This window comes from Cetorhinus maximus, chromosome 1 (genome assembly GCF_964194155.1).
Source record: "Cetorhinus maximus chromosome 1, sCetMax3.hap1.1, whole genome shotgun sequence".
NCBI lineage: Eukaryota > Metazoa > Chordata > Chondrichthyes > Lamniformes > Cetorhinidae > Cetorhinus > Cetorhinus maximus.
In genome coordinates, this window is record NC_135879.1 from 238,805,305 (window position 1) to 238,819,723 (window position 14,419).

The 14,419-nt window shown below is 43.3% G+C and overlaps 1 protein-coding gene across 2 annotated transcripts in view; it reads left to right on the plus strand.

The window, feature by feature from the left end:
* The window catches only part of aup1 (AUP1 lipid droplet regulating VLDL assembly factor), a 43,260-nt gene extending 30,154 nt beyond the window's left edge, over positions 1 to 13,106 (plus strand). For both annotated transcript variants that reach the window (XM_078554717.1, XM_078554723.1), the window contains exons 10-12: positions 7,367 to 7,545; positions 11,826 to 11,917; positions 12,712 to 13,106. In XM_078554717.1, coding sequence (XP_078410843.1) covers positions 7,367 to 7,545; positions 11,826 to 11,917; positions 12,712 to 12,775 — 335 coding nt within the window. In that variant the 3' untranslated portion in view covers positions 12,776 to 13,106. The remainder of the gene's footprint in view (positions 1 to 7,366; positions 7,546 to 11,825; positions 11,918 to 12,711) is intronic.
* Positions 13,107 to 14,419: the final 1,313 nt, after the last annotated feature.

Sequence of the window (14,419 nt, forward strand, 5' to 3'; positions counted from 1 at the left end):
ATCTTGGCAGCCAAGGATTTTAACTTTAACAAATTTGGAGTTAAAAATTAGTGTCAGTAATGATGACCATGAAACTACTGGATTGTCTGTAAAATCCCGTCTGGTTCAGTAACACCCTTTAGGCAAGGAAATCTGCTGTGCTTACCCAGTTTGACTTCTCAAGAGCAGTTAGGGATAGGCAATAAATGCTGGCCCAGCAGTGCTAACACCTGAATGAACTTTTAAAAAAACATGCTGTGCATATGCAATTTCTTTTTTCCCCAAACAGGAATTGTTTGTTTGCTACTTTCAGACACTGAGGCCAGTGGCTGCCATAACTAATAATTGTTTTAATGCAGACCTGACACATATGGCTCTTACAGTTTATTAACTACACTATGCAGTGTGGCCACCCCTCAAACATTAGCCAAGTTTGTTAACGGCTCTTTGACAGTAATGTTTGTTATTGATACCTAAGTAAAGTTTTTAGGTGTCAGCTGTGGCTTAGTGAGTAGTACACTCGCTTCTGAGTAAGATTATTGATTTGAGCCTGCACTGCAGAGACTGGGCGCATAACCCAGGTTGACATACCCAATGCAGTACTGAGGGAGCGCCATCTTTCAAATGAGACCTTACACCAGGGCCCTGCCTACCCACTCAGGTCAACATTAAAGATCCCATGGTACTGTATCAAAGAAAAGCAAGGTAGTTCTCCCTGATATCTCAACCAATATTTATCCCTCAAAACAACATTGTGAAAAAAAAACTAAGATTATCTGTCATCGTCACATTGCTGTTTTTAGGACCTGTCTGTGCACAGAATGTTCCCTTCATTACAACACTACTTCATTGCTGTAAAGCACTTTTTGATGACCTGAGGTTGTGAACGGCATATTATAAGTGCGAGACTTTCTTTGATGCATTGTGATCCTTCTCATTGCTGGATATACAGTAATGTTTGAACCAGCAACCACTCCCTACCTGAAAGTGACAATTCTCCTTGAATTCAATCTTGAAAATCTTTGCTTCAAAATGTTGAGAATTCACATATTGTTCATTGCCCAGTTTCTGCCATTGGAGGGCACTGTAACATTTACGAAGCTGGTTATGTGTAGTGTGAAAATTGACAGAAAGAAGAGACTCCCTCTCCTTGCCTCAGAACACACATACAGCCTTTGCTCACTGCAAGTGATTCTCAGACCTGCCTTTCATAGAAACATAGAAAATAGGAGCAGGAGTAGGCCATTCAGCCCTTCAGGCCTGCTCCACCATTCATTATGATCATGGCTGATCATCCAACTCAATAGCCTGCTCCCACTTTCTCCCCATACCCTTTGATCCCTTTCGCCCCAAGAGCTAGATCTAACTCCTTCTTGAAAACATTCGTTTTGGCCTCAACTACTTTCTGTGGTAGTGAATTCCACTCTCTGGGTGAAGAAATTTCTCCTCATCTCAGTCCTAATTGGTCTACCTCATATCCACAGACTGTGACCCCTGGTTATGGACTCCCCCACCATCAGGAACATCCTGCATCTACCCTGCCTAGCCCTGTTAGAATTTTATAGGTTTCTATGAGATCCCGCCTCATTCTTCTGAACTCCAGCAAATATAATCCTAACTGACTCAATCTATCCTCATATGTCAGTCCCACCATCCCAGGAATTAGTCTGGTAAACCTTCGCTGCACTCCTTCTATAGCAAGAACATCCTTCCTCAGATAAGGAGACCAAAACTGCACACAATATTCCAGGTGTGGTCTCACCAAGGCCCTGTACAATTGCAGCAAGACATCCCTGCTCCTGTACTCAAATCCTCTCACTATGAAGGCCAACATACCATTTGCCCTCTTTACCGCCTGCTGTACCTGCATGCTGACCTTCAGCGACTGGTGTACGCGGACACTCAGGTCTTGTTGCACATTCCCCTCTCTCAATTTATAGCCATTCAGATAATCTGCCTTCCTGTTTTTGCTACCAAAGTGGATAACCTCACATTTATCCACATTACACTGCATCTGCCATGCATTTGCCCACTCCCTCAGCTTGTCCAAATCACACTGAAGCATCTCTGCATCCTCCTCACAGCTTTGTGTCATCTGCAAATTTGGAGATATTACATTTAGTTCCCTCATCTAAATCATTAATATATATTGTAAATAGCTGAGGTCCCAGCACCAATCGCTGTGGTACCCCTCTAGTCATTGCCATTCGGTAAAAAAACCGTTTATCCCTACCCTTTGTTTTCTGTCTGCCAACCAGTTTTCTATCCATCTCAATACCCCCAGTCCCATGCACTTTAATTTTACATGCTAATCTCCTATGTGGGACTTTGTCAAAAGCCTTCTGAAAGTCCAAATAAACCACATCTACTGGCTCCCCCTTATCAACTCTACTAGTTACACCCTTGAAAAATTCCAGTAGATTTGTCAAGCATGATTTCCCTTTCATAAATCCATGCTGACTGTCCGATTCTGTCACTGTTTTCCATGTGCTCCGCTATTAAATCTTTTATAATGGACTCAAGAATTTTCCCCACTACCGACATCAGGCTGACTGGTCTATAATTCCCTGTTTTCTCTCTACCTCCCTTTTTAAATAGCGGGAGTTACGTTAGCTACCCTCCAGTCTGTAGGAACTGTTCCAGAGTCTATAGAATCTCGGAAGATGACCACCAATGCATCCACTATTTCTAGGGCTACTTCCTTAAGTACTCTGGGATGTAGATTAACAAACCCTGGGGATTTATCGGCCTTCATTCCCATCAATTTCCCCAACACCATTTCCCTACTAATAGTGATTCCTTTCAGCTCCTCCCTCTCACTAAACCCTGTGATCCCCAACATTTCTGGTATGTTATCTGTGTCCTCCTTTGTGAAGACAGAACTAAAGTATGTATTTAGTTGGTCAGCCATTTCTTTGTTCTCCATTAAATTCCCCTGTTTCAGACTGTAAGGGACCTACATTTGTCTTCACAAATCTTTTTCTCTTCACATACCTGTAGAAACTTTTACAGTCAGTTTTTATGTTCCCTGCAAGCTTATTCTCATATTCTATTTTCCCCTTCTTAATCAATCCCTTGGTCTTCCTTTGTTGAATTCTAAAGTGCTCCCAATCCTCAGGTCTATTGTTGTTTCTGGCCAATTTGTATGCCTCTTCCTTGGATCTCATACTATCTCTAATCTCCTCCGTAAGCTATGGTTTGGCCACCTTTCTTGTTTTACTTTTGCGTCAGACAGGAATAAACAATTATAAAAACAAAAAACTGCGGATGCTGGAAATCCAAAACAGAAATACCTGGAAAAACTCAGCAGTCTGGCAGCATCGGCGGAGAAGAGCAAAGTTGACGTTTCGAGTCCTCATGACCCTTCAACAGAACTAAGTAGAAATAGGAAAGGGGTGAAATATAAGCACAATATTAGGCATAAACAATTGTTGCAGTTCACCCATGCGCTCTTTGAATGTTTGCCATTGCCTATCCACCGTCATCCCTTTAAGTAACGTTTCCCAATGCATCATAGCCAGCTCGCGCCTCATACCATCATAGTTTCGTTTATTAAGATTCAGGACCCTAGTCTCAGAATCAACTACGTCACTCCTCGCACAACTAGATTGCCAATTATTCCTTTCTCATTACACAATACCCAGTCTAGGATGGCCTGTTCTCTAGTTGATTCCTCAATGTAAAACCATCCCGTATACACTCAAGGAATTCCTCCTCTATGGTATTTATACTAATTTGATTTGCCCAATCTATATGCAGATTAAAGTCACCCATAATTACAGATGTTCCTTAATTGCATGTGTCTCTAATTTCTTGTTTAATGCCATTCCCAACATCACCACAACAGTTTGGGGGTCGAAATACAACCCCCACTAATGTTTTTTGCCCCTTCGTGTTTCTCAGCTCTGCCCATACAGATTCCACATCGTTGGAGCGAATATCTTGTCTCACTATTGCGTTAATTCCCTCTTTAACCAGGAATGCAGTTCCACCGCCTTTTCCTTTTTGTCTGTCCTTCCTAAATACTGAATACCCCTGGATGTTCAGTTCGCATCCCTGGTCACCCTGCAGCCAAGTCTCCGTAATCCCGACTATATTAACCTGTTTACATCTATTTGTGCAGTTAATTCATCCACTTTGCTGCGAATGCTCCTCGCGTTAAGGCACAAAGCCTTAAGGCTTGTCTTTTTAACATTACTTGTTCCGTTTCCACTATTTTTCACTGAGGCCCTGTTTGATTCTTGCCCTTGATTTCTCTGCCTATTGCTTTTCTTATCCGCCTTTCTGTCTTTTGTTCTTGTCCTTAATTCCCCTTCCTCTGGCTCCTTGCATAGATTCCCATCCCCTTGCCATTTTAGTTCAAACCCTCCCCAGCCACTCTAACAAACATTCCCCCTTGGGCATCAGTCCTGGTCCTGCTCAGGTGTAACCTATCCAGTTTGTATTGGTTCCACCTCCCCCAGAACCAGTCTCAATGTCCCCAGAATCTGAACCCCCCGCCGCCCCCGCCCCCCCCCACCCCACACCATCTCTTCAGCCACGTATTCATTCGATATGTTCTGCTATTTCTACTCTGACTAGCCCGTGGCACTGGTAGTAATCCTGAGGTCACTACCTTTTGAGGTCCTACTTTTCAACTTACTTCCTAACTCCCTATATTCTGCTTTTAGGATATCACCCCTTTTTTTACCTATGTTGTTTGTACCAATGTGTACCACGACCACTGGCTGTTCATCCTCCCCCTTCAGAATTTCCTGCAGCCATTCTGAGACATCCTTGACCCTAATGCCAGGGAGGCAACATACCATCCTGGAGCCTCGTTTGTGGCCACAGAAACACCTATCTATTTCCCTTACAATTGGATCCCCTATAACTATTGCATTCCTAAACTTTTTACTCCTCCCCTGTGCAGCAGAGCCAACATGGTGCAACGAATTTGGCAGTTGCTGCTTTCCCCTGAGAGGCCATTTCCCCCAACAGTATCCAAAGCGGTATACCTGTTTTGCAGGGGAATAGCCACAGGAGATTCCTGCACTGCCTGCCTAAGTCCTCTTGCTCTGCCTGGTGGTCACCCATTCCTGTCCTGCCTGTGGACTCTTAGCCTGTGGTGCGACCACCTCTCTATACGTGCTATCCACGATGCTCACTGTCTTGCAGATGCTCCACAGTGTCTCCAGCCACCACTCCAGTTCTGAAACCTAGGCTTCCAGGAGCTGCAGCTGGAGACACTTCCCGCGCACACGCTGGCCCCGGGCACTGGAAATGTTTCCATCATCCCATATAGAGCAGGAGGAGAACACCGCGGCTTTGAGCTCTCCTGCCATGACTCACCCCTTCAAATTAAATTAAACCTGTGGAAGATACTTAATATCAAATAATATCAATTACTCTAGGGCACTTCTTCCCTGCTCCCCATTGTTACAGAATATAGCCCTTACAAACGATGAACCACAAAATCATACCTTAAAAACTATAAACGATAAAAGTAGTAAATACTTACCCAACCGTACTCACAGTACTCAAAGGATCGCCTCGTTCCCCCCTCACCAAACAACCTTAGTCACCAAACTCCAACTTAAGCACTCTACTGCAGCCCAAAGCAGCACTCCAGTGCAGACTACCTGCAGCAGGGCCAACCGTGGTGCAACACATTGCAGTGCAGACTCTCTGGCTACAAAATTTGAAGTGGGTGCAAGGAACAGAAAGACTTGGGAATTTTTGTGCGCAGATGTTTGAAGGTGGCAAGACAGGTTAACAAAGCAGTCACTAAAGCATAAGGGGCCTTGGGCTTTGTAAGTAGAGGCATAGAGTAGACAACCAAGGAAGTTATACTAAATCTGTATAAAACATTGGTTCAGCCCCAGTGAGAGTATCATATCCAATTCTGGGCACCACATTTAGGGAAAGGCATAAAGGCTTTTGAAGTGCAGAACAGGTTTACTAGACTGGTTCCAGAGATTGAGGGGTTATAACAGTAACAACAGCAACTTATATTTGTATAGCACCTTTAACATAATAATGCATTGTAAGGTGCTTAAATCAATGATGATTAAAAAAAAAATGTCATCAAGCCACATAGATATTAGGTGAGATGACCATTAGTCGAAGAGGCAGGTCTTCAGGGGGAGAGAGGCAGAGAGGTCTAGGGAGGGAATTCCAGACGTTAGGTCCTTGGCAGCAGAAGGCACTGCCACCAATAGTGGAGCAATTTAAATTGGGGATGTCAAGCGGGCAGAATTGGAAGAGTGCAGAGATCTCGGAGGATTGTAGAAGGAGATTACAAAAATAGGGATGGGCAAGACCATAGAGGAATGTGAAGACAGTGATAAAAACTTTAAAATCAAGGCTTAGCTGAACCAGGAACCAGTGTCAGTCTTCTCAAGGGTAGTTAAGGATGGGCAATAAATGCTGGCCTGGACAGTGACATCCATACCCCGTGGCAATGGGGGAGGTAATAGGTGAACAGGACTTGAGGCGGGTTAGGTTGCAGGCAGCAAAATTTTGGATGAACTTAAAGTTTATGGTGAATGGGAGATAGGAGTCCGTGCAGGAATCCATTAAACCATGAGAATTGCTTAAAGTCCAAAGGTGAAAAAGGACTGATATCAGGAAAGTACTTCTTCACTGACAGCCGTAAATTCTTCACTGTGGTAATCTGTTAGGTTGGATTACTTGCTCCTGAATGAACTTGTCCCTTTTTTGTTCTGTTGATTTTAAATAGAATGAAGTTTATATAGATTAAATAAAGAGTGAGCGATCTACTTCTCCAGATAATAACCTGAGTGAGTGAAGATAAATGTTTACTCTGAAGAGCATTCAGTGTTTGGCATGTGCTTAAACCTCATCTGACACTCCAGTGCATTACTGAGGGAGTGCTGCACTGTTAGAGGTTCAGTCTTTTGAATGTGTCCTTAAACTGAGGCCACCGTCTGCCCTCTCAGGTGCACATAAAAGATCCAGTTGCATTTATTTTAAAGGTGAGAGCAGGATGAGTTCTTCCCTTGTGTCCTGACCAATATTTATCCGTCAACTAACATCACTAAAAAATCTGTTTATCTGGTTAATCTTACATTGCTCTTTGTGGAAGCTTGCTGTGCCCAAATTGCTGCATTTCCTTCATTACAACAGTAACTACACTTCAAAAATACTTCAATAACTGTGAAGTGCTTTGGGATGACCTGAGGTTTATATAAATGCAAGTTTGTTATTTTTCTGCCTCAGTAAATTGAGAATTGTGTCTGTGTTTTCTTGAAGTATTCTTTCCAAGCTAAGTCTCGATGTGGTGCAGTTTTTAATTAGCTTTTTGAGTGTTGATTGGGCTTTCAGCAACCAGTCTGCGTGGCCCTCAGCTTGTCCATTGACCTTGCTTTCCGCTTCACTTCCTCAGTAAGTACAAAGTGTGTTGACACGACCATCACAAACCTGCTGGAGGGGAGAGTACAATTCACCCCAGAAGAAGTGTCAGTCAGTCCCTCCAGCACATCTTTGTCAAGTAAGCCTCACCTGGCACCCAGCAAATTGGTCACCTCTCTGAAGAAGGCACCAAAGGATGCATCTACTGTCAAGGTAAGCATCAGTGCTGCATCCATCTGCTTTAAACAATGCAGCCCCCTGACTGCACCAACCCCCAAGTCCTAGTGAATATTCAATTAATGTAAATTGGCCTTCCAGCAACTCTTAACTTCGATCATATTGTGTATTATACAAGTGCCACTTGTCAGGAGCAAATAGTACAACAGTATAAAAGCAAGGGACTGAAAGCTTGTGTTCCTCTTCCTTGGGCTTATCCCTCCAGGACCTTTGCATGGTCCATTCTGTGGGGTCCCCTCTCACCATTTAGTCAGTCTTTGATCAGCTTTGAAGAAATCCAGAATCCCATTCTTCCCTACATATCCACTAAGGAAAGAAATAAATCCAAAGCAGTCACTTGGTAGTACAGAACTTCATTATTCTGAAAAGAGAGATGTTGTTGAAGCTTTTCTTGCACTCATCACAGTTTATACTAAAGGAGAAAAGGGTGCTGATTTGGCCTTTCTCCTGTAGTATAAATTGTTGTAATCATTTGAAATTTGACATTCTCGCATTTGTCCTGATGAGTGCAAGATGAAAAGCTTCAGCAACATGTCTCTCTTTTCAGCAAAATCCAAAGCAGTGCAGTCAATGCCATATCTCTCTCGATCTTTAAATGGATCTGTCACTCACTGTCTCTTTCTGGCAGTTTGGATGCTGAAGGAGTGACAAAATGGCTAACGTTTATCGCCGGGTGTAGAAGGCAGTAACCATATGCGTTGTAAGTGGCAGAGAACTGTATGCGTATAAATATACTATTTTAATTGTGTATGATGACAATGTATGATTCTTAGAATCATAGAAAATTTACGAAACAGAATATGGTCATTCGGACTGTCTTGTCAGTGTCAGTCGAAGCAGAGCTACCCCAAGTCTAGTCCAACCTCCCTTGTGTCATTGTCTAAACCCACCCCATTCTGTCATCTTTTCATCTCCTTTAAATTAATCTGATTTCTCCCCATGAATCAAAAGAAGTGTTGTTAATGCCTTCAGAACGCAATCTGTCTTGAATGGTTATCCATCCAACTCAACTCCAGAGTCAACTACCTGCTGCGGGACTGTATTCTGCAATTTCACTTGTTAACTTGGCTTGGGAAGGGAAGCAGGGTTATTATTCTAATGTGTAGCCTCAATGGAGGCTTCTCTTATTCATGTTAAATGGCTATGAGGATGGTCCTTGGTGTCAAAGGTCTGACTTTAGAGATAAGATCTGGGAAAAATTATGAAATTTCAGGCTGACAAGGCTTGCCCACGTGGTGATCTTATAGGGAGATGTAAAACTCTCCAATTCTGGCCTCTGGAGCATTACAGATTTTAACCACTCCACCATTAGTGGCTGTAGCTTCTGCTTCTGAGGCCCTAAGCTCTGGATTTCCCTGCCTAAAACCTCTCCGCTTTTCTACTTCTCTTTCCTCCTCAAAACGTACTCTTTACCAAACCTTTTTCATCTGCCCTAGTATCTCAATATGTGGTTTGGTGTACAATCTGGTTTGTCAATGCCCCTGTGAAGTGAATTGGGATATTTTGGTGCATTAAAGGTGTTATATGAATGCTAGGTGTGAGGTTGTGGAAAGGGTAACAATGGTGTGGATGAGGGTTTCAGCCGCTGATGTGCCGAGATGGGGTGGAGTTGGGCGATGTTACAGAGGCGAAAATAAGAGGACTTATTGATGGTGCAGATTTGTGGTCAGAAGCTCATCTCTGACTCATGTATGTCACCAAGGGAGAAGGGACGAGGAAACAGTATATGGCAGGGACCAAAGCCTTAGGCCTTCCCAGTATTTATTTGGACTAAATTTCTGCTCATCCACTACATGATGTCAGACAAACAGCCTTGACAGTTTAGAGAGGTTGAGAGAGGCGATGATAGGGTGGAACTGGGTGTACAGCGTACATTTGGTTTCAGATGACTCTGTTTTCAGGTGATGGGGAGCGGTAGCATGTAGATGAGCAATTTTGTTTACAAAATTGTGAGGAGTATAGACAGAGTAAATGCGAGTAGGCTCTTTCCACTTAGATTAGGAGAAATAAACACGAGAGGACATGGCTTTAGGGTGAAAGGGGAAAGGTTTAGGGGGAACATTAGGGGGAACTTCTTCACTCAGAGAGTGGTGAGAGTGTGGAACGAGCTACCATCTGACGTGGTAAATGCGGGGCCACTCTTAAGTTTTAAGAATAAATTAGATAAATACATGGATGGGAGAGGTCTGGAGGGTTATGGACTAGGTGCAGGTCAGTGGGACTAGCGGAATAATATTTCGGCACAGACTAGAAGGGCTGAATGGCCTGTTTTCTGTGCTGTAGTGTTCTATGGTTCTAGGAGGGGTCAAGGATGGGCACCTGGAGGACTCCAGTGGACCTGCCCCCACCTCCCTAAGCAGGCATATGCTTCCTTAGTTAAGGAGCCTAAAATTGTACAATGTACTTTAAGGTGTGACCTCACCAAAGTTCTTGACAATTGCAACAAGACTTTCCAATTGCTACAAGATAAAAACAAGAAGACATGGGTTCAAGATAATAAAAGGCAACTAATAACAGGATAACTAGGATAGCTCTAGAGTGGGTGATGCTTGGAATGGACTCTCTAATAGAATTGCACAGCCAGAAACCTTCGGATCATTTAAGAAACAATTGGTTTCGGCAGTGGGACAACTCCAAGTTGAGGATGAAGAGGAAATTTACCAGAATGGTACCAGAGATGAGGAACTTCAGTTATGTGGAGAGTCTAGAAAAGCTGGGATTGTTCCCTTTGGATCAGAGAAGGTTTAGGGGAGATTTAATAAGTGATGTTTATAATTATAAGGGGTTTTGATAGAATAAATGAGTAGAAACCTTTTTTTACCGGCAGGAGGGTTGGTAATCAGCACGCACAGATTTCAGATAATTGGCAAAAGAATCATAGGGGGGTAATGACTTTTTTTCTGCAGCGAGTTATGATGATCTAGAGTGCACTGTCTGAAAGGCTTGTGGAAGCAAATTCAGTAGTAACTTTCAAAACAAGTTAAACTAAGTAGTTAAAAAGGAAACATTTTCAGGGCTATGACGAAAGAGCGGGTGAGGGGAGTGCGAATTGGATAGCTCTTTCAATGTAATGGGACAAGCTTAATGGGCTGAATGGCCTTCCTCATCATATGTGTATTGTAATAAGAATTTCCACAACAGGAAAAAGTCACTAGGCCAAACAAGCTCACCGTTTTTCTTTAGAGATCAGGTTACCTAGCACAATAATGTTAACCTACATTTATATAGTGCCTTTGGCATAGTAAAAGATCCAATTACGCTTCACGTAACAGTAACCAGACAAAATTTAACACCAAACCGCATAAGATATGAGATCAGATGACCAAAAGCTGGGCCAGAGAGCTGGTTTGAAGGAGGGTCTTTAAAGGAGAAGGCACAGTTAGGGAAGGAATTCCAAAGTTTAGGGCCTAGCAGACGAAGACACTGTCACCAATTGTGGGGCAATTAAAATAGGGAATGTGCGAGAGGCCAGTATTGGAGGAGTGCAGAGATCTTGGAGGGTTGTGGGGCTAGAGGAGATTTTTGAAGTAGGGAGGGACCAAAGCATGCAAGCATTTGAAATCGAGGATGAGAATTTTTTAAACCAAGGTGTCACCAGGCAATGGCAGTGTTGGTGAGCGAGCACAACTTGGTGAAAGTTACCATTTGGACTGAGATTTCAACTTCACCTCAATGTTTCCTCTCCAGAATTGCATACAACTTCCCTTAAACGTGTCACCTGTGTCCTTTCTACAATTCTGTTACCCCGCATATGGTTCTGCCTGTTCTCACTAATCTGCTGAGAGAGAGATTCCCTGACCAGCAGGAACAAAAACGGGGGCACAGTCTCAGAATAAGGGGCTGATCATTTAGGACTGAGAAGAGGAGAACTTTCTTCACTTAAAGGATTGTGAATCTTTGGACTTCTCTGCCCCAGATGGTTGTGTATGTTACATCGTTGAAAATAAGCATCTTTTTGATGTCTCAGGTAAGTAAAGGATATGGGGAGCAGGCCAGAAAATGGGTTTGAAGTCCAAGATCAGTCATGTAGAGCGGGCTCGACGGGCCATATGGTCCACTCCTACTCCTATTTCTTGTGTATGTTGGTTGTAGTTTAAGCTGCAGCTAGTGCCGTGCAACTGCTGGACTTGGAAAAGTATTGACTTTGGGGTAAGGATATCTCTGGTGGTAGCTGGAGTTGAATCCACAACTGCAGGGACATATATCCATAATGCGCATTCTGTTTTTGATTGTGTATTTTGGTCCTCTTTTCAAAGCCTGTTTCCAAAGCAAGGTTTGAGAAATCGCCAGTTGACAGACACCTGTCCCTACAAGAAAGGAAAGAAGCCCTATATGCCTACGCAAGGAGGTCAGTACCATTTTTATAAAATACAAACACCTTTGCTCACTTAATCTCACTTTTACCGTTATGTGAGGTGACTGATGGAATAGATAGCCCCTCTCAAACACTAATATTCAAAGTCCAACAGAATGAGCAGCAAGCAAAGTAGTAAATGCACTTTCACAAACTTTGTTTAAGGTACACTTGGCTTAAAAAGCCAATCCCTGCCCCTCTCCTCTGTCCCAGTAACTTAAGTGTTAGAGAACGTGTTTAATTGTACTGGGCTTTACATTTCACACCACAGCCATCCTGCTGATCTCTGGAAGAGCTGTAATCCGCCTCAGCATTGCCCCTTTCTGGCAGATCGGCTTCAGCTGCTTTGTTCTGGCACACCCCAGTCTGGCACAGTCGCTGAGGTAACAGAACCTTAACAGGGTGCAAGCTATTAGTTGAACAGCTGAGTCTGCCAGGAGTAACCTCAGTACTTTATACAGTGCACACATGGTGCTTTTGTCATTGACCAGCTATGGGAAGGATAAGTGACTGGCGTTAGTTCCTGGGCAGAGAATGCCACTGGTGGAAGCGGTGCAGAATCGGGTGCATACAAATGTGCAGTTTGAATTGTTGACGGGTAATAAATGCTGGCCTAGCCAGCAACACCCACGTCCCGTGAACAAATAAATAAAACAATTTTTAAAACTCCTAGAGATGAGGAATGTTAGTTAATCTTGCAGATCGGCCCTGTGAATTGCAGCGGGGTCTCTCAAGTCCCGGTGATGTCCTTGTGTAATCTTTAACTACCTTCTCCCTTCCTGAAACAGACGGTACATAGAGAAGCATGGATTACAGCCACAGACTGAAGAGAGCAATGCCGGAGAGCCTTGAGTTCAGCTGCAGGACCCGACACTCAAGACTTCACCTGACATTTCTGTTTGTGGCTCGGTGTAAACGGCACCTGAACAATTTTTTTTTTTTCTTTAGTCTTTTTTGGGGGGTTTTTTTGTTTGAAAAATTTTCTCCAATAATAAGGTTCTGATTTTTAAGATGTTTTACGGGCCAACTTTACAAATAAAATAACCAAGGGCTAGGGAGGGAGGGTAGAGTGTGCAGAGTGGTCTGCATGGCAATCATGCATGTTCATATATTGGATATTTCTAATATTCTGGAAAGAGATTGTGTCCTTTTTTTGGAGTCTTTATAAAGATCTTACAACTGATTTCTCTCCTCCCTTCACTGTTGTGTTCAATGCAAGTTTTTTGTTTTGCATACTTCCAGGTTTTTTTTGCTATCATACAAGATATAAAACAGAAAGGGCCAGAGGAAAGGCAGCCAAGTGTGTTTACTAGAAGCTCAAATGTGGCCACAAGCCAATTCAAGAGCCTGCACATTCTCAGTAATCTTGCTCTGCTTGCTGCTGCTCTTTCAGTCACATTGGCCTGGTGTCTTTGTTCTCTATAACCACACTGCTGTCTCCCCACTGAGGGATGCATCGTAAACTAGTATGCCAAGGTCCATTGACCTCGCTTTCCACTTCACTTCCTCAGTGAGTACAATTTGGGGCCTAGGCAGATGAAGGCATGTCCTCCAATGGTGGAGCAGTCAAAATTGGGGATGCTCAAGAGCCCAGAATTGGAAGAGCACAGATATCTCAGAGGATTATAGGGCTGGAGGAGATTACAGAGATATGGAGGGGTAAGGCCATGGAGGGATTTGAAAACAAGGGTGAGAATTTTAAAATTGAAGTTTTTAACCACACGGGAGGTGATTGCTGAATGGGACTTACCGAGAGTTTGGGCAGGCACGGCATTGTTTTGGGTGATATCAGGTTTACGGAAGAAGTAACCTGCAACTGGTTTACATACTTCGACTGTGCCTGGCAAGCAATATTAAGTGCCAGTGATTCAATCAGTCATGCTCCTTGGACCCAGAATGATCTTAAGGTCAAGACCCACATCAGGATTTGAGTACCTCATGAAGTGCTCCATTGAGATGTTAAATTAAGGCCTTGTGATTTTTAAAATTTATTCATGGGATGTGGGTATCACTGGCAATGCCAGCATTTATTGCCCACCCTTAATTGCCCTTGAGAAGATGGTGGGGTGAGCTGCCTTCTTGAACCACTTGTCGATATGGTGTAGGTGCGCGCACACACTGCTGTTTGGGAGGGCATTCCAGGATTTAGGCTCAATGACGATGAAAGAATGATAAATTTTCAAGTCAAAATGGTGAGTGACTTGGTGGTGGTGGTTCTCCTATGAATCATCTGTTGGTATTCCTCTAGGTGGAGAGGTTGTGGGTTTTGGAGATGCTTTAGAAAAGGACTGTAAAAATCTTGTTGCATCTCTTGATATTTCCTTGGCATTGTACCCTCACTTCCTTTAATTAAAAGCTGGTGTATAGCCCATGCCATCAATCAGGAGGTATCTGATACTGCCACACATCTCTCCGAAAAATAGTCAATATACATTCATGCCAGACCAAGATGGACCCTGAATTTATTTCAATCAAGCAGTTCAATGGTAAAAGATA